We start from the raw sequence: 22640 nt of genomic DNA, 5'->3' as shown, positions 1-22640 counted from the left end.
TGAAAATAATAAATCGTGGCAATGAGATTATGAATCCTATGTATGTAGATAATGATTTGAACAAGCGTATTAATAAGTAATTCTACAATCAAAACTTTCAAGAAGCAATTTTACAAACATTAAGGGGAAAATAAATATGTGCATTAGTCCTACAATTAAAGCGTTGTAAAGACTACCAAAATAAGACACAAAATTACTCTTATCCTATTGTACTTTCATGGTCTAGATATCAACATAATTTTCAGAGATTTTTCTTCACTTTATTGTGAGATCGAGAGAGAAGGAAGATAGCAACAATGAAGATAAACACAAAGCGAACGACAACCGGCAACGATCATGGGGCAATCATGATCGAAATCAAGGAACCAATGATATCAAACATTCAAAGAGTTGTACACATACTTGTGAGCCATATAGCTAAAAAGAGCAACTAAAATGCTCTCCAACGACAAAAACTCAATACCAAAATTTGTTTCACCACACTAATACCAATCTCATTGCCATCCTCGACTTGATGAGCAGTGTAATAAAATTGCTGCACTATGAACAGAATATTCAATTCGACGTATAGGAAGCATCAGAAGCTAAAGTTTACATGTTAATTCACTCCCAATTTGGCACAAACGGGTTTCTAATTGGTTAAATTTTTCTGACAGCTATAATAACAACTTCCCCTATCAACATCATTTTAAATGTACAGCTACACTTGCAAAATGTAATGCAGCATAATAAATAATACAGGACAACACCCATTACCTGCACATGGCGAAAGCTTCAAGATAGAAGAGACTTCATTCTGATGAACATCCTTCAAATTTTGGTTAAATTTACAGCTCCTTCTCAACCATAGTTTTCACCTTTGTAGCCTGGCTCAAGGAGGAGATTTTACTTCCCTTCTAAGTAACTCCTGGAGATATGAGATATAGATCAGGTTGAACTTGAGGCAAAAACTTAAAAGTGGTACTCAAATCTGCTAGACAGAATCTTACCTGCTTTGTTGCATCGATTGATAGGAGTTGTCTTTCTCTTTTCTCACGTTGACATTCTCCACACCAGCTGGAGAAATCTTTTTGGTATTTCTTCAACTCTCTAAACACAGAACTACAACAAGATGTTGCCAAAAAGAGGAGATAAAGTGAGGAAAACACCGAAGGCAGCTGAGCAAGATATATTTTACATATGTGACTGCGTTTCTCACTCAAAACCACCATGTTTCAACTAAAAAAAAGTGCTTGTTAGAAAAAGTCCCAAAGCATCTTAAGAACTTTAAAGTGCATTGTGAGAAAGCACTGCACTCGTGAGTGTTCTTAGCCGGCTCTTGACTGAACGAACTACATGACTAGGAAGCACCAAAGGCTTTGAAATGTATAGAACCAATCCTTAACAAGATTTTTTATTAAACACTTTTTACTAAATTAATTATAATTTAAAATGTTTTTACTACAAATGCTTCTACTAAGAAAACAAGTACTCCCAAACACACCTTAAGCCAACCAACAAAAAGAGAATGGAACAATTCAAGTCAAAAGAAATTTTACAGGCATCAATCATTAACTGCCTTAAGCTAGCTGAAAAATGCATGGAACCTCAACGAGTAAGCATCACATTAGCATTTATTTAGTGCTCAGACTCAGGCTACACAAAAAAATATATTAATTTAACAGAAAACTTCACATTATACGGTAATCCAATTCCTGTCCGGTCAAAATATATATACACACAGATACGAATAACCCAATTCATCTAGTGTAAGCTAATTCTTGTGCTTGGCATCAGCCCAGACGTTGAATGGCATGTAAAAGTCCAATAGAATACCTAGTAAATATATATATCGTACTAAGATTACTAATTATCACTTACTGACATTTAAGGCCTATGTTGTTGAACGAAATATCGCATCCATTTCCTCTTAGTTTTACTTGGAATAAGGCAATCGTTAAGATTTTAAAGTATTAAGGAGAAAATACCTTCTGCACCACAAAAGTAAGTTGACCCGACGACCGGATGTTGTAGCTCTAGCACCATGCCGATGACGTCCACGATGAAGCACCGCATGCCCAGGAACATGGAGATAGTCAAAGATTTCCTAATACAGAGACCGTTTCGGTAAATTTCACCCACCCCACAACAGAGAACTACTAAGAAAGACTACTCATTAATCTTGTAATGTATAGCCACACGCATTGTTGGGTAAAAATGATAAGTACACTTGCTTTCATGTACCATAGGCCTAAATGAGACTTCTCAAATTCTTATTCTTATGGAAAAAAATATTAGTTATCCCAGCAATTAATGGCTAATTTTAATGAACTAACATCCAGATTCAAAAGCACCTGCGCTATGATTTCAATGGATGAATGAAAACAGCTACACTATGTATGCAGAATCTTGAGAAAATTTAAGGTACACAATCACAGAACTGACGGATCTGACAATGCAACTTGAAATACAAATGAATGAACCTGAAATACAGAAAAAAGAGCGGTGTCCTTAAGATTATCATAATACCTCTGATTGGGTCTCTGTATTAACATGTTTGTCACAACGGATGCCACGAAAGAACAGTTCACCACCAGAAAATTGTTTACCCAAGCAAACGTTCAATGTGACTTCCGAATCATCCACATGAAAACCTACAGTAAAATCATTTTCAAACAAAATTGATTAATAGCTTCAATGTCAACAAATGAATATCAAACCTTTAGGAAAGAAGAATAACAAGAAAGCAACAAACCAGAAAACAGATGTCATAAATTTACTGATTGCAATAACTACAGACAAAAATATATAGGAAACTAAACCAAAGGACCAAAAAATAAATTACGGGAGAAAACAATCATCTTGAGCAGTGAGCAAAGGGAGAACAGAGTATGGCTTATCTTTTAAAGTTTAATCACATGCTTATTCGTTTACAGATCTACATTGTCAATAATTAAAATATGTCTACAGAGAAAGTGTAAAGACTTATAAGTTAATACAGAAGTAGGTTAAATTATTACACTGTTCTTCCTCTAGTTTCACATTTGTATCAATTTTCTTCTTATACTTCGGTTTCAATGCTATCCCTATAGCCAATTCACTCCAATGGCATTTGTTGTCAATTGTAGTTGAAAACAATTCAGACTAACTCACAGTCACATACCGTAAGTACAGTGTCAAGTAAGACAGGCCATAGCACTACGTGAATGCTTCAATAATTTTCCAAAAAATTTAACACCACTGGTTAACAATAAGAACTTTTGGGATAAATTAATTATTGTAAATTAGTAACGACATTAAAACTTCCAAAAAATACAGGGATGAAATAGACAACACATAAAAGTGTAGGGATAGAAGGTAATTTGACACCCCCCCACCAAAAAAAAATCTCAACCAAATGCTTCTTTGCATGGAGCCTTTCTTCCTGGAGAGGAAGGGCGGTTTATTCATCAAGGACTAAAATTGATGCCTGAGCATACTTTAAAATGCATTATATCAACATACAATAGATGCAAGTGACCAAAAGAAAGGGTCCCTACGAATATTTATGAGATTTCGTGATAAAAATAAATTATATAGAACTTAACGTAGAAGCAAGAGATTGGTGAGTGGAGAATAATTCTTTTTTTTTTTTATTAGAATGTTTTTCATTGAGAAAAAATGGAATAACACGAGCATACAAAAAAACTAAATACAAAAGTGATTGGAGAAAAAATGAGTGGAAGCACAACAGTGATCCATATGTTTAGCAATTTTGTATTTAACAAATGCATTTATAACAAAAGGATTTTTCTTTTCTCGAGAACAATAATATAGAAAATGAAGTAGTTCGTATTAGAACCTACCAAGTTCCACATCTCTATCAATTCCATATTCTACAACAAAACCATGATGAGAGTCCAGTGTGGCTCCTCCAACTTCTGGAAAGAAAACTACACAATACCAAAAACAAAAGCATGAGAAAAATAATGGCTCTTGCATTTTACATGAAAACAACTTTCAAGGAGCAATCCCCTCAAATGTATTACCTCTTGATATAGGACGTATAAAATCATCCATCAACTTATCAAGCATGGTCTCTAAACCAAAGTCATCAAGAACAGCACCATATTTGTTCATTGTGTTTGGTCGCATGATTCTGAATTTCGTCTCATGAACCCATCTTTCAAAGCTTTCCACCTAGAAGAAGGAGAATAGTATTACATAGAAACCAAATCTCAGGGAAGTAAGAAAAGTTAACAAAGTTTAAATTACGGTACCTCAGATAACAGCTTTTCACAAAATTGTGGTTGAAGCATTTCAAATTTATAAATTCCTGGAGATGGTTCAGACATGATGCGTCTAAAGCTCTCCTCTGAATTCTCATTAACAGCTTTGAGAAATGAGGGGACAAAGAAGTTTGCAGCATGCATGCTGTAAAGCTCTCTGTGTAATGGCTGCATAGAGTACGCTAGCAACTTAGGGAATATAATAAGGAAGCACTTTAAGTAACTGTCCAAGGAATAAAAAAAATGTAAACTAAGATTTATTACAAAAATATCAAGATCTCATCTTACTTCTATGCATTTTATTAACAAAGATAAGAGTTAAAAAAAATGCATTACGAGCCCAGAAACAAAATTGCTAGTTTTTATTTTTTCTCTTCTTTTTTACTTAGGACAACATGGCCTTCGAGAACCTTCTTTTGCAACTTCCACTGAAATCCAGTACCATTAGGACAAACCGTGGAATGTGGTCCTTGAAAATACTCAAAAGTCAAAGATTCCAATTTATAATGTAAAGTTTATGCCATTAGATGATTTTGAAGCATATAAGAAAGGACTCCATAAATACTTGGACAAGTCTAAGCATGACTTAGTCCCTTGCATCTGCTTTCATTATTCAACTACTGACTTTGGGAAAAGACGGAAGACCTCCTTCGCTTCCCTTTCCAGCTTTTTTTTCTAAAGAATGTGGGGGCTAAGACTTGCATTTACCTGATAGTTTGAAATAATCTTTTGTCGGTATTCTCTATGCCTCTGCACCTGATAATTCAAATACATGAAATTGTGAGTAACAGAATATTTAAGATGAGAAACAGATAAAACACATGGTAGGAGCCAAGAGGAAAAGAATAAAGAAACAGATACATAAATAATCAAAAATCACACCACCCAACAGGTTTAAATTCTAAATTTGGTTTGACACAACCTTCTTTCTTTCTTTGGAAATTCAAAACTAGCTACAATATGAAGTGAAGATATTTATACCCATCAAGAACCATACCACAGAAGGTATACAGCCAAACAAATTCAGGAAGACAAGTAAGCTAGCATTCACGTCTTTGCACATTGAATCAACAAATCAAATGATGTAATATCACAAGCACAATATTAAATACTTCGCTCCACACTGTGGAAGATGTAGATTTCTAGAAGCTAAAGATATCATAAATCACGATGGGCAACTACATTAATCACTGGAAAGAAAAAGGGTAGATAAGCCATTCTTGAAAAATAGTTTATAATTGATAGAACTTCTTTCATGCACTTAATTATTGATAGGACTTCTTTGAAGCACAGTTAAATAGCCGCTGGCTTCAAGAAACCTGTAGAAACAGGAAAGTCGTGCAAAGAATGATAAACCATTTCGCAGCTGAGCAACTGGAAGGATACTCGTTCTCTCAGCTATTTTGATGCCAATATTTGTATAACCACAACACAAACAAAGTTACAAAAGCCCTAAAGCAGTTAAGCCTCAAAGAAAGGTGCGAATGAGTGAGGCACATAATTATATTCAACTATTAAATTTCTCATGCATTAGCCAGCAATGTTTTTAGACTCAAAATCTGATTTAAGAAAACAAGCTTCTTGCTTGAGAGATGTATCGAAAAAAAATTCATATGCAAAAGTGTTTAGACCCATTTACACGCCTCAATAATCTTATAAGTAACTATCTAACCTTCCAATATTAGGGTTAGAGATGAGAAGAATTTAGAATATTTTATATTCAACATGCATAGCTACTAAAGATTTGCACTCATGACCACAAGGACATCAAAAATTGCAGCTTGCCATTTGAAACGCCAACCCATGGTAGTTAAGTTACAATAGGGCAGAGATATTCTTTTTCAACAATGCAGCTTCTTGGAAAAGGATTTTCATATCAAATGCAATAAGCTACACATTATTAGGCACAGAGATGTCTTCATTTGGAAAGTTACTTTGATACTCTTTGTTATTATCAGGAGATAATGACTGAAAACAGAGTTTTTCAACTAAATGCACTCGTTTAAAAACCAGGAATTTATTTAAACACACAAAGCATCCAGAAGGTGACAAAAAGGTGATTGGAACGCAACTATGAACAATTAAGAAACAGATTAATACCTATTTGAAGGCCTATGCAAATTTTAAATCACCAATTGACCCAAAAGCTTAAAATAACTAGTGTCGTTAAATTTAATATTATATTTTTTTGGATAAGAAAATTTAATATTATATTTTCAACACTCCCCTCCACATGTGAGCTTGAAACATGAAGAAGACTCAACAAGTGAAAATCAATTTTAATTACAGAAGAAATCAAATAACAATGCAGGGGTTTAAACACATGACTCCTAAACCAACCCGCTCTGATACCATCTTCAGTCACCAATTGACCCAAAAGCTTAAGTTGGTGGGTGAAGACAAATTTAATATTATATCATTCACCATATGCTTCTCTTTGCGAACCACCAAGTACATGAAGTTCACATCACCTTTCTAACCAACCAAATAAGTTAAGATAACTAATGAGAAGTTTCTACAGAACTAGCAAACAAAAATAATAGATGTATGGTGTATCATCGCTAACAAAACAAATGCGTTAAAGTGTTCACCATAAAAGGTATGTTTAAAATTGTGGATCTAATTAGGCGCACGCCTAAATGAAATCGGGTGCCAGAAATTAAACACCTAGATAAAACAGCATCTGAAGCTAAGACAGAATAGTTCATTAGAACGTGAGAGTTTACCTAGAGTCCAAGCTAAAAAGTTCCCTATGGGTATTTTTCATGCTTGTGATGTACTTGACTACCTGTGGTTGCACACTTTCCTATTTCTCATTAACGGATCTAAGTGACAGTCGTGTTTCTTATATTTTAAAATATTGAATTCACATAAGGTAAGAGATTGACCAAAAAGAAAAGAAAGGAACATCCAAGGACCAAGTTAAGGAAGTAGCAAAACTGACATCCAATTGGAGAAAATAGAGTTGAAATTATTATGAGTTAATAAGGCTATAAAATTTAAACCACCAAAGAGGTAAAATGGACATGGCACGTTATTTTTCATAATACAAGTTAATATTGTTGATTACAATGCTTATTTAGAAAAACAACCAAACCAGGTAGCAATATTTGTTTTTGTTAATCGTTTTTATCTTGCGGTTCTGTTTTCATGATAAAATAAAAAGAAGAAAGAAATACACACTTGATATATACTTCATATTACTCATTATATGCCTTAGATAATATTTTTGAAAAAATTAAAGCATCTTTCAAAATCACTCCATATTGCCTATTATTTGTATTCCTAAGAAAAAAACAATTTTCTTTGTTTCTAAAACTTTTGTGGTAGATTTTAAAATTTATTCCATGTTTTTAATTATAGAAGTTGTAACTAAAAACTATTGGATCGTAAAGTGTTTGTAAAACTTCAAAGTTAAGCATTTTGTCATCAGGTAGGCTGTTTCACCCAAAAACAAAAAGAAAAGAAGAAAAAGAAGAAGAATTCACCAAGTTCTCCAGGCAATGCTTGGTCACAATGCATGTCAAGCTCTTATTAGTATTTCAAAAGCTCGGATTTGGAACTATTAGCTCGAAAGAAATGACAGTATGTATGGAAGCTAAATAGATCTCTAAGGAAGCACATCCAACTGAAGTTCACCACTCCACTTCTATCAATGATTCCCCTGCTACTATTGATCTAACTAAAGCTCCCATTTGTAAGCTCTGAGGAGGATTTTGATTCTTGGAAAAGCTGTTTATCTTTCTTCATACTTTACATACTTTCTCCATTTTTTTCTATATAAAATTTAATCCAATGTTCTGGAAATACTTCCAAGAAACGTGGAAGTAACCAAATATAGAAACGTGATACAGGGGTAGACCTTGCGTTCCCAGATTTTTACTTGAATGCAAAGCCTCCAATTTCTTATTTTTTATTTTTTTATTTGGGTACAATTGGGAATTGAACCTCCAATTATAATTGCTCGAAACCAAAATAAAGAATTCTCAACTAGTAATAAGGTACAAACATTGACGTCTCCCCCTTGCTTTCACCAAATTTGCTACAAAAATAAAGACCACAGACTCACTAGCAGAGAAAAATTCTTCAAATACTATCCTCATCTTTTGCTTGACATATTAACATAAAAGTATAATCATCCATTTTACAAATAAAATTAACTAACATGCGGTTGTAGCTTCCATCAGCCAAGTCAAAAGTCAAAAGTCTACATATTCAAATAACTATGTTCCCGCCATGTGATCCGCCATCACATAACGATGGAAATAAAAATCTTAATCCTTATCCTCTAAACGCCGTCCACTAACAACTCATAAGATCATATGGCAACTGCTAACCATTGGATTTCAACCTATAAAACAATTTCTTTAAAAAAATCATCATCTCTTCCTGTTCCTCCATTCACAACCAAGCAAACAAGTATTGAAAATTCATCACATATACAGAGAGAAACAATTTAAAACACTTACTCGGTTGCGTTCGCCTTCAGGAGCATATCGGAGTAGAATGTCCCTCATGTACTGAAGCTTAACTTCGCGTGCCACATTGAGCATATTGGGAGGCAAGTGCCTTTCCAGCATGCTGAAAAGGACAGGACTGAATTCTAATTGCAGGTCTTCATAGCTCTCCGACTTATGATCTTCCTTGGGTTGAAGACGAAGCCTGTGAGTTGAGAGAGACTGTGGTGTGGGCGAGACGACACCATTACCATTGCCAGTCCCGGGAGCTTGGGGCTGCTTCCGTCGTTCCAGCGAAGCTTCCAGAGACATAGCTTCGCATCTGTGGAGGTGAAAGAGGAGTGAAGGAAGAATTAGAGAAGCATGTTTGTGTGAAGAGAATGTGAGCAGTGGATTGAAATTAGGGTTAGGGAGAGAGGAAGAAGACGAAGATGGTGAAAGTTGCAGGCTAGGGTTAGGGCTCTGTTTTGTTAGTTGTCCACGTGTACTTGTGGGACCAGACCAATTACGTGGACGTCTAAACTATCTTTCAATCTTTAAACTTAATTTTTTAATCCACTTGACGATCTTTCAAAATAGTTTAGTACTTTCAATGACTAAGTCGGATATCTTTCAACTCGCTTTTTGAGTCCATGAAAGGTCGAGCATGGATAGCAAATTGATGAGTTATTTTGTTTAAACTTAACTTTTTAATCCATTTGATGATTTTTCTTCTAAAAAAACAAATTGGAAATAGTTTGTACTTTGAACGAGCAATGACTAGGTCGAATATCTTTGATCAATTCGTTTTTTGAGTCTATGAAAGGTCGAGTATGGATAGTAAACTCATGAGTTATTTTGCATTGTGTTTGAGTAAATATAAAACTACTAATGAAAATATAAGTTTTTTCGTATTTTAAAGATCATCAACAAAGGATGGGGTATATAATGATTTGCACAAAAAAAAATAGGACATTGCTTGCATTGCACATGTCAGAAACGTAATCTTTTGAGACTATTGTTTCAACAAAACTTAAAATGTATTAGAACATTTGGATTTAATGAAAGGTATTGGTCAATTAAATATCATAATATATCATTCTTTCTCACTGGTTCTTCAAGAATAAATCATGTGCGTTGGACTTAATGAGATTTCTATTACCTTCAACGTCATGTATTAGCGGAAGATGGAAAAAAACAAGTCCCTTGCCTTTGATTCACTCCCCCACAATATTCCAAACTCATTGGAAGGGGTAAACATTTCTCCAAAAATAATATTGTTCCTTTTAGTTCAAAATAGTTTATGTAAAGTTGAAATAAAACAATCGTAATTTTATCTCATTTAAACCTTAGAATTACTCTACAAATATTACAAACTAAAAAAAGTTATATTAAGCTCTCTATATGAATCCATAATGACACTAAGTTTTTACTTTCTTGACCACTCTATACTTTATCTTTGTTCGTGCTCGTTTGTTATATATATATAAAAGGTAATTATAATAGACAGTAATTTTTAGAATAATTATGAAGTATGTAACAATATTTTTAAAATATAGCAAAGTCTATCAGCGACAAACTTCTATCATTAATAAACTCTTCTGGTCTATCTGATATACTCCCACCATCGTTAGATTTTACTATATTTACAATTTTTTTAAAATGTTGCTATATACTTAACTATTTTTAATATAATTGCTATATTTACAACTATTCCTATAAAGTTTGTTTTATGTAAGTTGATGAATGAATTTTCATTCGTAAATGCCTAAGATATGTAAATGTCAAGACAAAATTAAGTTCTAGGAAATAGTTTGGTTTGTTTTATTGAGTTTTAAAATATATTAGAATTTTCACTAATTTTTTAACATGGTTAGTATCAAATTGATTATTTAAAATTAAAGGAAATAAACTCATTTTTTCCAGTAGATAAAATTATCCGTATATAAAATCAAAATTTAAAGGTTCAATTCAAACACATTCATGTCCTATTTCTCAAAAATGGTAAAATTGACAAAATATTTACAATCAAGTCAAAATTTCATAGTAGAATTTTGCGTAAATATGTCTTTTATTCTTAAAAAAAACGACCATTAAACAATGACGGTGGTTTAAATATAATATTTATATAATAATAACAACAACATAAAATTAATTTATTATAATTAAGAAAAAAAACAGGCTAATGAGATGGGAACCAAGAACATTATCGACTACTCCCATACGACTATCTACTCTAAATTCAATGAAACTTTATCTCTGTATTATTATTTCAAATCCTTATTTCTGAATTTGTTTACTGTCTGCTAAAATCTTTACTATTTCCCAGTCCTCCTTCCTTTGGCAATCACATACTTTATAAGCAAACTCAACTAAGGGAGTGACTTTTAACAACGAACTTATTCTGACGTTAGCCACCTCAAACAAAACCAATAACTTGGTAATATAGAAATTATCGACAAGGACCGTTTGGCAATACATCATCTTCATCGCCACACACTTGCCCCTGGCGGACTTTCCAATACAAAAACGTTTTCTCTCTCACTTTTTTAAAGTACCAATTTTGGTCAGTCGCGCCCACCCCGATCCACTCACCTACCCACTTAAACTACGATTGCAAACGAACCCAACTTTTTGATTTTGTTATTTCTCTTCCCATTTAGTTCCATATTAAAATCGTCCCCGAACCAATTTCGATTCTGTGTTTTTCCTTTTACCCCATCAATTCTTTCTCTCCGTTGTCGAAGCCATGGCCTCCCTGAGCTTCGCTAAGTTGAACGCTTCATCTTCGCAGTGGATTGCCCAACAATCTTTCTCTCAGAAGCGTGGGTCGTCTTCCAGACGACGCCTTTCTGTTCCGATCCGTGCTGGGGCTTACTCAGATGAGCTTGTCCAGACCGCGGTGAGTTTTTGGTTTCTTTGTGGCGATTTGATTTGGAAGGGCACGTGGGGTTGTTGCTGGGATTTGGATCTGATGTTTGATTTGCATTTATTGAAGTTTTGAGTTGATCGTGATGTATTTGCTGATTGTTTGCGATTGTGGGTGGGGTTCTCTTCTCTGTCTTTATCCGGGTTTGGATTTGTTTTTCTATGACTTTGATCAAGAAGTTGACTTTTCGCGATCTTTATGTAGTTGGGTGTTTTAGGTTTGTGTTTTTTTCCCCCTCTCTTCATCGAGAATCTGTAAATTTATACGTTTGAGAGATTGGTTTTAGTGTTTGCAATTGTGGGTTTTTGTTCATCAGTGAGATGAGTTTGATTATCATCGTGTTACAATGTTCATAGTAGTAGTCATGGACTTTTTCCCCTTTCGTTTTCGTTTTTTATTTGAATATACTAGATCAATCTTTGATTTCTCATGAATTATGAATATTTAATAAGAAACAGATCGTAGTCTCTCTCAGAGCTTGCACTATGCTTTAAATCATTGAGCATGGCATTGCGGAATGGCAAGATCACCTTCATATGCTTAATGCATGGGAATTAGGTTGTGTTCCTTGTATTAAGTCATTATCTTGTTCTATTCTTTGGTTTGCAGAAATCAGTTGCATCTCCTGGACGTGGTATTCTTGCCATTGATGAATCCAATGCAACTTGTGGAAAGAGGTTAGCATCCATTGGCTTGGCCAATAACGAAACCAACAGACAAGCTTACAGACAGCTTTTGCTGACCACGCCTGGCTTGGGAGACTATATATCTGGTGCTATTCTTTTCGAGGAAACACTCTACCAATCAACCACAGATGGAAAGAAATTTGTTGATTGCTTACGGGAGGCAAAAATTATGCCTGGCATTAAAGTTGACAAGGTGAATTGTTATTTTACCTTTTGATACACATCAAACAGTTTGGGTCGCTGTTACAAGACTATGCAAAGTTTGTTAATATAGAGTTTTATTCATATTTGTATCGTTGTGTGGGTTTCAGGGTTTGGTTCCTTTGCCTGGATCTAACAGTGAATCTTGGTGTCAAGGCTTAGATGGACTGGCCTCAAGATCTGCTGAATATTATAAGCAAGGTGCTCGTTTTGCTAAGTGGTAAGTCAGACATGTTCTTCGTGAATGTGGGTTGAGTATTAAGTTATTAACATTGAAGTTTGCCTTTTTTCTTGGAACTTGTTTTTGTAAGAACAAAGACCTTCTTGTATAGCGTGGTTTTCTCCTCTAACATATATTGCTAGGTTAATTATACATAATCCAAATCATGTTAAACATACAGGCGGACAGTTGTTAGCATTCCTTGTGGTCCTTCCGCTCTGGCAGTTAAGGAAGCTGCTTGGGGCCTTGCACGATATGCTGCCATTTCTCAGGTATATGGCTGTTCAATGAACTTGTTTACCGTCATCACTTTATCTATTATTAGTAAATCATGGGGGATTCTGTAAATTAATGAATTTGGGTTTTGCTCTATCTGGTTGGAAATAAATACATATTACAGGATCATAAATTTGAAGAGATTTTTCTTTACATTAAGATACTCTTTTTTCTATCTCTTTCCTAGAGATTTCTTGATTAACTTTGTTAATGCAGGACAATGGCCTTGTACCTATTGTAGAACCTGAGATCCTTCTTGATGGAGACCATTCCATTGACAGGACACTTGAAGTGGCTGAAAAGGTCTGGTCAGAAGTATTCTTCTATTTGGCTGAAAACAATGTTCTGTTCGAAGGAATCCTTCTAAAGCCTAGCATGGTAACCCCTGGGGCCGAGCACAAGGAGAAGGCGTCTCCTGAAACTATTGCCAAATACACATTAAAGATGCTCAGGAGAAGAGTTCCTCCTGCAGTTCCTGGAATCATGGTATGAATAATTGAACTCCTTTCCAAGTGTTCCATGGCATGCATAATTTTTCCTTGCTCACATCTCAGTATCATGCAGGTCACTGTATGTTTTGTTTTGCTACTGAATCTGTAGATAATTTCTTCTACATATCATGGTTTGTTTGGTTTGTTTATTGGTTGAATATTAAGATGATTTGTCAAAGCTTTCATGACCGGTAAGAATATTTAGTGGTCAAATGTTCTCATTCAAATAAATTCTACTCGATAAGTTTCTTTTCTTGGAATCTCACTCTTGGTGCCACTTATTTAAAATGTTAAATAGAATCGAGTGTTTCATTTGCCATTTATCTAGGTTAGTGCAATTGTCTTGCAGTGTTGGGGGAAGCATGTGTAGGCTCATTCATCAAGTGAACACGTACAAATTAGATTAGGTTTCCGCATAGGGATAAAAACTACAGTGTTTAAATACTACTTTGGTCCTTTTACTTTTAGTTTCGGTTCATTTTGGTTCCTATTCCTTTAAAAGGTTTATTTTGGTCCATGTACTTTCAACTTTGGTTTATTTTGTACTTTCAAAAGTTTCCATTTTGGTTTACTCATTTTTATTTTTACTTCATTTTTAGAGGATCAAAATGGGAATTTTGTGGAAGTTCAGAGGCCAAATCGAATCAAAGTTTAAAGTATAAGGATCGAATAAACATTTTGAAAGTTCAGGGACCATAATAAATCAAAGCCAAAAGTACAAGGATCAAAGTAGTAAAACCTAAAACTTATGAAAAGTTACCTCCAAAAAGATCTATACGAGGGAAATAGTGTTGTTCATCTTGATTTTGATGAACCCCTTTGACCTTTGGCTTTCTTTGCGGGTCTTGACTCTTGTTTGTTTTGGGTTGGGTTGGGATGCACTAGCATTCCTTTCTTAAACAAACTCGGTCTCAATTTCAGTTATAGAACGATGAAAATCTTCTGTTTCATGTGCAGTTTTTGTCTGGAGGACAGTCTGAAGTGGAAGCAACACTGAACCTGAATGCCATGAACCAAAGTCCCAACCCCTGGCACGTATCCTTCTCTTACGCTCGTGCCTTACAGAACACCGTGCTCAAGACATGGCAAGGACGCCCCGAAAACGTGGAGGCTGCACAAAAAGCACTTCTGGTGCGTGCAAAGGCAAACTCCCTCGCTCAGCTTGGTAAGTACTCTGCCGAGGGTGAAAGTGACGATGCCAAGACAGGAATGTTCGTGAAAGGATATACTTACTGAGCTTCGGTAAACTGCTTTGAAACTCAAATTGAATGTGTGCTCGATTGAAGAAGACAAATTTCCTCTTTTTCTCTATAGGTTAAAAGCCTTTCCTTTTCTTCCCTTGATAGAAAGCTTTTTTCAATAAGACCTGTGAGAAACAAACTCACTGAGAGAGTAATCAAATTGTATTCTACCATCTTTCTACAAGTTAAAGCTTAGTGTTTTGTTAGATCTGGCAAATTTGGCAAGTTTCAAAATGTAGCTTTTGAGATTTAGGCATTAATATATGCAGTAGGACTCTTATCCTTCCTGTAAAGTGAGACCACTTTTGTTGGCAATAATTATGTTTGCCAAAAACATTTTAATTAACTATGCTTAAGTTTTATTCGGAATAATGGAGAAAATTAATGATATTATCTATCTATTAGCGTGTTAGTTCTTTTAAAGGAACGTTTGGTTAGCTACAGAGACAAAGAGCGAAAAATGTGAGTTGATGCGAATAAGAAGATAATAAACTTCTTTAATTATTGGTGAACTAAACATGAGTTGATTTTTTTATCCACCAAATCCAATTCTCTCAAATTATCTACAACGTCTTACTTTAGTTTTGTTTAATAAAAGATATATTATTAATAATTATTATTTAAATGACATTAATTGTTTCAAACAAAAAACCATGAATTTTGGTCAAGATTTTGGCCAAATTCATGAGAATTCCAATTGGGATTTTGATCATGCACTTGACTATGTTGATGGCCATTTTATCAATACTTGCAATGGATTTTGATAAACTCGTGTCCTATGTTCAAACTCAATCTCATATTTCATTCAGATAAAGTTATTATTGATTGTGACCATGGAAAGCCCATTGGGGATCCAATTGAAATCCTCTTTCATATGCTACTCAAAGATAGATTCAAACATATAATCTATTAAAAGCATTACCTCTTTTAATGTCTTATAAGTCAGACCAATTTTGCATCTTCAAAATATATCTTTTTAGTACAACAGTTATAGTGAGAATAAAGGGATCGAAAACCTGAAAAAATTATGGTAAAGTTAAGCTCATTTCGACTCACCATCCTCAACATTAAAAGGAAAGTCGATTGATATTATATTTCCACCATGCATGTGACAACTAAACAAATCATATCAAACAATCAAAATGCTCTAGATCTTAAGGAGACATTACAACACAAGAACTTAGAATGGTTTCAATGTCTAAAAAGGTAAATTGCTTGTCATAATTAATATATATATATATATATATATATATATATATATATAAGAGAGAAATCAAATCTAGCTAAAGAGAGATGTAGTCAAAATTAGGGTTTTTGAATATTCCTTCTTGCAATATGATATAATCTCCAATTTCTCACCAACATGCATGGGATCTCAACACATTTGCTTAAATGTTTCTTATTGAACAAAGCAAAAGATTACAGGAAATTAATTGATAAATTCTCTTAAAGCTTAAGAGCCACTGTTCAATTCATAAATCAAACCAATAATTTTTCTTTTTAAAAAAAGAAGCCTCATGTGAAGACTTGCTATTGATCATAAATATAAACCATAAAGTTGAGACCAAAAAAATTCATCCATTGGTTCACATAAGACTCAATTTTTTAATCAATAAACAACATATTGGTTCTTCTCCTAATTATTTAGGTTATTTATTTATTCGTTTACTTTGAAAATAAAAAGAAAAATAAAAAAGAAGATTAAATTCTTTAAATTTTAATTCTATATATATATATATATATATATATATATATATATATATAGCTGGATAAATAGTTGAGAATAGTGTCTTCATTTCAATTTATTGAAAAAGTTAGGCAATTGTTTGACCAACTTTTTTTCTAGCTGTAAATTGTTTACACTATTTAATCAATCTATATCATTCTTTTTCACCTTTTTTAGTTTTGTTTTTCTAGTTATTTTTTTTTTATCAATGATTGACCCTTTTATGTGTCTTGCATTTATTTTGAGTCATAAATAAAGAAAAATGAAAAAATTGAAGATTTTTTGAAATATTTTGAAATAAAATAACCATGTAATTGAATTGTAAGGATCTTCCAAAAAAATTGAAGATATTTTGAAATAAAATAAAACAAATCAAAATATTTACAACTTAGAGTAAAAATTGAGATTTATAGATAACGATAGAAGTCTATTATTATTTACTATTAACAAAATCTAAATTTTTGCTACGTATCATGCATATTATCTATAATAATTTTTTAAATATTAATATGTTTATCTATTTGTATTTTGGAAAATAAGAAAATTAGAGTATCTATAAAGATAAAGAGTTGAAGAATGCACATGTATTTTAACCCATAGGCAAAAATTGCCCACGTGATATATCATATTTTGAAGTAGTATTAATTAAGGAAAATAATATTTGTTTCCATATTAATAAATGTTTAATTAATTTAAAAGGATGCAACAATCAACTTGTATTATGTCGTATTAAAAAATACAACTCATCATAATAATAATAATAAGATTAAACTATGCCAATTTAGTTGTTACAAATGCACCTATTGTTATGTGTTTATAATTACCATTTACTAAACAAATTCAACATGGTTTATAGTGATAGACTTTGCCATATCTTATTATATTTGTAATTTTTTATAATGTTACTATATATAGGTTAATATTTGGAGTATAATTGTTATATTCTCAGATATCCCTTAATTTTATGGTTCCTAAATATATTTTTTTGAACATATTTAAAATAAATGTTTAAAGATGTTTTTCTTCAAAAAAAAATAATAAAGAAATTAAACAAACTATTTACACTTAAAAAAACTACTAAATAAAATAAAATTTCATTACACCTGATTTTTCTATGAAGTGCAGATATTAGTTAATTTTGCTATTTTTGACAATTCTCCTTGTTTTTTTTTTTAAATTATAGCGTAAATTCTGAATCTACTATCAAATAGACATCTAAAAACATAAAATTCAACTATGTTTTCGTTAAATCTGTCGTTTTCTAATTCATGTTTTCAATTTTCACTACATCCTCAATTTTTAAGATTTAAATTTTAATTACTACACTTATAGTTTAGAATTTCAATTGAAGTAAGTATGCAAAATTTAGGAATAATAATTTTCTTTACGTGAAATATTAAATTAATTCATACCAAAAGAATCGAACCTCCCACTTAAAATCTACGATACGATGCAAAGATAATATATGTTAGTTGAGTTATGTTTTTTTAATGATAATAATATTAATAAATTACTTGCCACTATCCAATTTTATAAAGTGGAAGGAAGAATATAGATAAAGCAAACTTTGAATTATTTCAATATTTAAAAGTAATATTTTTCCTTTTCCATTAAAAATAAAAATTACTTACCTCTTATGTTCTCTTTCATTTATTGAACCAAAATAGACAAATCCCACATTGATAATCAACATCAACCAACAGTTAACTCCATTTTTCACACTGTTTGAAGTATCCTCTCATCTACTTTCTTATGTTGATATTTCCCTTTCAATCAACAAATCCCTTTTACCCCCTCCCAAATTATTGCCCACTAAGAGACAAAATCCAATTAATTTCGAAACCCCAAATTCAACATGACAAAGATCTGAGACAAAGATTACACGTCTTAAACAAACACTATCCCATATAACGTATGTTTCGCTATGTCTTTAAAAAGAATAGGACTGTTCGATGCATGCATTTCCATTGCGACAAATGAAGGTAAAGAAAGAGAAAGACTTTTCACTTCTGTATTCTTAATTTGTATTTATTGTAATCTCATGATCATCATAAATTGCTTTAACTAGGTAAAACATAAACCTTACATAATCTTATCGTAAATAATTGTCTAATCATTTATCTCTTTCTTTTTTCTTCTAATATTCTCTACCCTTACAAATTGCTTGAATTCAATTGAATCAATATTTTTCTTTCTATCGTTTATAGAGTTATACGATCATGAACCTATTGACTTCGTTTGTTTTCAAACGAACTCTATCGTATCAAAAATAGGTATTTCATGCTAAATCTAAGGCTCTATTAATAAATAAATAAGACTCAATTTTAACTTTAACAAAACAATAACTAAAAAGAAAAAACTTAAACCAAAGTGAGTATAACTCAACTGACATAAATATATGATGGTGATAAAAAGAAATGTCAGTGGTTCATTTTCATCCCTCGCTCCATTGTACTAAAGAAACACAAAACAAAAAGGTTCAATGAATGTAAAAAAAAAAAAAAAAAAGACAAACATCCTCGACCTGCAAAAGGAGGACAATTTCAAACTACAATAGATATCAAAGTACTACAAACATAAAAATTTAAGTTTGATAGTAACCTTTCATTGATTCTTCATCGTACCAGTTATATAAAATGAAATACAATTATATTTAGATAGTTTGATATTAGAAATTAAATAAAAGAATATTTTTAATGTCAACAAAATTAAAGAAATAAAAGCTTTGAACAAACTGATGTTTGAAATAATAGCATTGATTGAAATATGTGTTTGGATGGTCTACAAATTTATTATATAAATAACTTGGAGAACATCATATAGTATATGCTTTTGTTTGTCAAATTTTAATATATTACAACCCATTGGTATTTACTATGCACTGCTTTTGGTGGTCCACTCATTAATTATTTCCCTTTTTTTACTTAAACATTTTTCTATTATTTTCTTTTTTGGTCTGTTTTCTATATTATATATATATATATATATATATATATATATATATATATAATTTGTATATTTTTTCTTATCTTAGATCTTATGTTGACTTCCTTTCCTCAGCCATCAATGGCTTTTCTAGAAGTGGGATTCTAGAGAATAGAAAATAGAAATAAGTTTTTTTTTTCTCTCTTTTTGAAAATGGAGAGACATATTTTTTTCTTATAAAAAATTTCTAAAACAAAGTTCCCGACAAACGTATTGATGTCAATTGAATTATATTATAAGTGATAAATTTTAACGCATTTAATTTTTATATTAATTATTAATCTATTTAATAGATTTTTTCTTCCTAATACGACATTCATCGGTCAAAAACGAACATCAAATTAAAATTTCAAAGCTTGAATTTAAGAATTTAATTAGATAAATTTTAGAAAGTTAAATTAGACTACTTCAAAGTTTATAATATAAAATGTGTAATTTAATCCCTAATATTTCACTTAAATAAGAACACAAACGTCCATACATGTTTGAAAAATAATAATTAAGTTTTAGTTATAGTTCAACCACTTTACATTTTTTATTAAAATGTTACGTTTTATCTTAGTATCTTTTATACATTATAGTTTGTGGAATGTAATAAAATAACCTTTTTTTGAGATCAGCTAACTTGATGACGTCATTTATTTATATAAAATCTTAGTCTTAAGTATTTGGTTTTGGGAAAACTACACAATTGGATTTGTAAGGAAAAAAAAAAAACGTGTGACAAACGAAACCTTCATCTTGGAATTGTAAAGTCGTGGATTTAGCCTTTCAATGTTGCTTCCATAGATAGACTAATGGGGAAAAATAAATGCACTCAAACGTTTTCTCTTTTTTACCACCAAGAATATAGCTATCCTCATACGAGAATCAAGATGTTTTATATTCAAATTCTCTAATACTAAATTGTACTATGTCGATTTAAACTTGCTATAGTATTTTTAATAGAAAAATTCTTATGGATAGTAAAAAAAAAAAAAAAAAACTATTAAAATTTAACAAAAAATTTAAATGAGTCATAGAGAGTTTGATAGATTTTACTATATTTTTTAAATAATTTCAATTTTTTGTTACATTCTTCTCAACATGTTTTTTCTTCATCAGTAAATATTTATTTGGTATATAGTGTATTAATTGTTCAAATTCCTTTTAACTCTATTACATTGATAAAAACTATTAAATTCTATGTTAACCTAATTTTTTTTTACTTAATACTGAGCTAAGCTATTAGAAGTATAAGTACTAGAATTGACATTTAAAGTTCTTGAAAAAAAATAAAACTCAAAATATTGAAATTAGAATGGTAATTTAACTTTTTTTTCCTGTCTTAAAAATTACATATATTTATATATTTAGATTAAAATAACAATTTGATGTTGAAATTTAAGGTTTTTTTCATTTTTTTTAGAAATGAAATTTATTCTGTACTTTAAAACATCAAATTTTGAAACCCTTACATTTTCATTTTAATTATAAATTTAGTTATTCAATGTAATTTTTTAATATTTAAATATATATATATATATCTCCAAATTAATAGTAAACAATACTGATAAATAAATAAAATGTTTATTATTTATTAAAAATACGTTATAATCAAACAATTTCAAATACATAAACTAAAAGGGGAAAAAAAAACTCCATAGAACCCGAAGATATTTTAATCAAAATTTATTAGTATAAATATCTTGTCATAATTATCCTGAATTCCAATTATTAACGAACTAATCATGATTATTCTCCAAGAAAATTGTTGATCTATTACGTAAATGTTTGATTATAATTTGATAATTATTGTGTCTTTTCACCCAATAATTAATTTTCATGTGATGGGATAGGATTGATGGAACTTTTCTCCCTTTCTTCCCTTTAACATTAATTTCCTCACACTCATTAATAATACTGTGTTATTGCAGTAGTTCATCAAATTTTGAATGCATATATACTTACTATAAACTTGAAATTTGCATAGGAAAAAAGGTAAATACATTTAACCCTTTAATGAGAAAAATATATTCTTTTGATCTAGTTTTAGTTTAATGGATAGATTTCAAAATGTCATGTAGTCCGTTATTTTGATGTTTTTAAATGACAAGAACGAAGGTTTTAAAATATACAATTTTGGTTGGTTTTAATCTCTCTAATTTCAATTAATGTCTAATTTGAATCGTTATATGCTTTCAATAAATCTTATATTTAGTCCAAGATGCTAGTTTATTATTTCTTTTTCAATAAATTTTAATACTTAATTATACGGAAAAATTTGAGAAAATATTCGCACGTTATATTTTCTTTTAATAAAATTATTACAGTAGGTTCCACACTTCAGTTGGTCATAAATGTAGATGATATGTGTCAATTTAATAACAAAAAAAAAAAAAACTCTTGTTACTGACAAAAAAATTTGTTCATAAATAATAATGTACTTCATGATTGTGTTTGTCTTTTGATTATCTCATATGTTCTTAACAAACATTGTGATTTGTGACATATAATTTCAATTCATACTCTCAGTTTGGAAATTTGTTGGACAAGTGCAATAATGGCTTATGAGTATTAAAAAGAATTGGCACTATTTACCTACCATATTATTATTGTTGAATTCTTCTATAATAAAGTTTGTCGACAACCTCGACTTTATTACAACGATATTTTTTTAATATATCATAAGATATTTTTAAATATAATAAAATGAAATAAAATATTTATTAAATGCAACAAAATTTCATATTTAACTAATAATAAAGACCAAACTTTTATTTATCTCTATCTATAGTAGCAGCGATAGATGTTAATAATTAAAAGACATTGATTTAATGAATAAGAATTTTGAAAGTTAAAATATTTGTAAAATATCAACCGATAGAAAATACGATGATATTTTGACTTAAATAAATACTCAATAAATTGAAATGAAAATGGAATAATATTAACGGATAGAAAAAAAAATTGAGAAAAATTTACCCATATGAAACTTGTTTTTATTATAAATTTCTTTTTGAAGTTAGGACTCAACTCAAATGGTTGCATTTTTAAAAGGTAAAAGATTCTTATCTTTTACTTTTCATTTTTCATTTTTTAAAAAATAAAAATTACTCAATTTATTCAATTATTATTTTTGAACTTATAGAGACAATGATAAACTATTTAATCCTTTTAAATTAAAAATATATATATATATATATGAAATCAACTTAATTGT

At 31.0% G+C, this 22640-nt stretch overlaps 2 protein-coding genes across 2 annotated transcripts; one reads left to right on the top strand and one right to left on the bottom strand.

Moving 5' to 3' along the window:
* Nucleotides 1-305: 305 nt before the first annotated feature.
* On the bottom strand, nucleotides 306-9150 carry LOC103504586 (2-oxoglutarate and iron-dependent oxygenase domain-containing protein CP2-like). Its single transcript, XM_008468948.3, has 9 exons — nucleotides 8717-9150; nucleotides 4956-5003; nucleotides 4239-4415; nucleotides 4008-4158; nucleotides 3825-3911; nucleotides 2509-2633; nucleotides 1968-2086; nucleotides 990-1101; nucleotides 306-907 (listed from the first exon to the last, which is right to left on the bottom strand). Exons 1-9 carry the CDS (start codon nucleotides 9014-9016, stop codon nucleotides 872-874), a joined length of 1155 nt encoding a protein of 384 aa, XP_008467170.1. The 5' UTR covers nucleotides 9017-9150; the 3' UTR covers nucleotides 306-871.
* Nucleotides 9151-11002: 1852 nt separating this feature from the next.
* On the top strand, nucleotides 11003-15126 carry LOC103504585 (fructose-bisphosphate aldolase 3, chloroplastic). The gene is made up of 6 exons (XM_008468947.2): nucleotides 11003-11585; nucleotides 12222-12491; nucleotides 12610-12719; nucleotides 12901-12991; nucleotides 13212-13481; nucleotides 14444-15126. Exons 1-6 carry the CDS (start codon nucleotides 11433-11435, stop codon nucleotides 14720-14722), a joined length of 1173 nt encoding a protein of 390 aa, XP_008467169.1. The 5' UTR covers nucleotides 11003-11432; the 3' UTR covers nucleotides 14723-15126.
* The last annotated feature ends 7514 nt before the right edge of the window (nucleotides 15127-22640 follow it).

This window comes from Cucumis melo, chromosome 9 (genome assembly GCF_025177605.1).
Source record: "Cucumis melo cultivar AY chromosome 9, USDA_Cmelo_AY_1.0, whole genome shotgun sequence".
Taxonomy (NCBI): Eukaryota; Viridiplantae; Streptophyta; class Magnoliopsida; order Cucurbitales; family Cucurbitaceae; genus Cucumis; species Cucumis melo.
The sequence above is the reverse complement of the archived record's forward strand: the minus strand, read 5'-3'. Positions and strand labels throughout refer to the sequence as shown.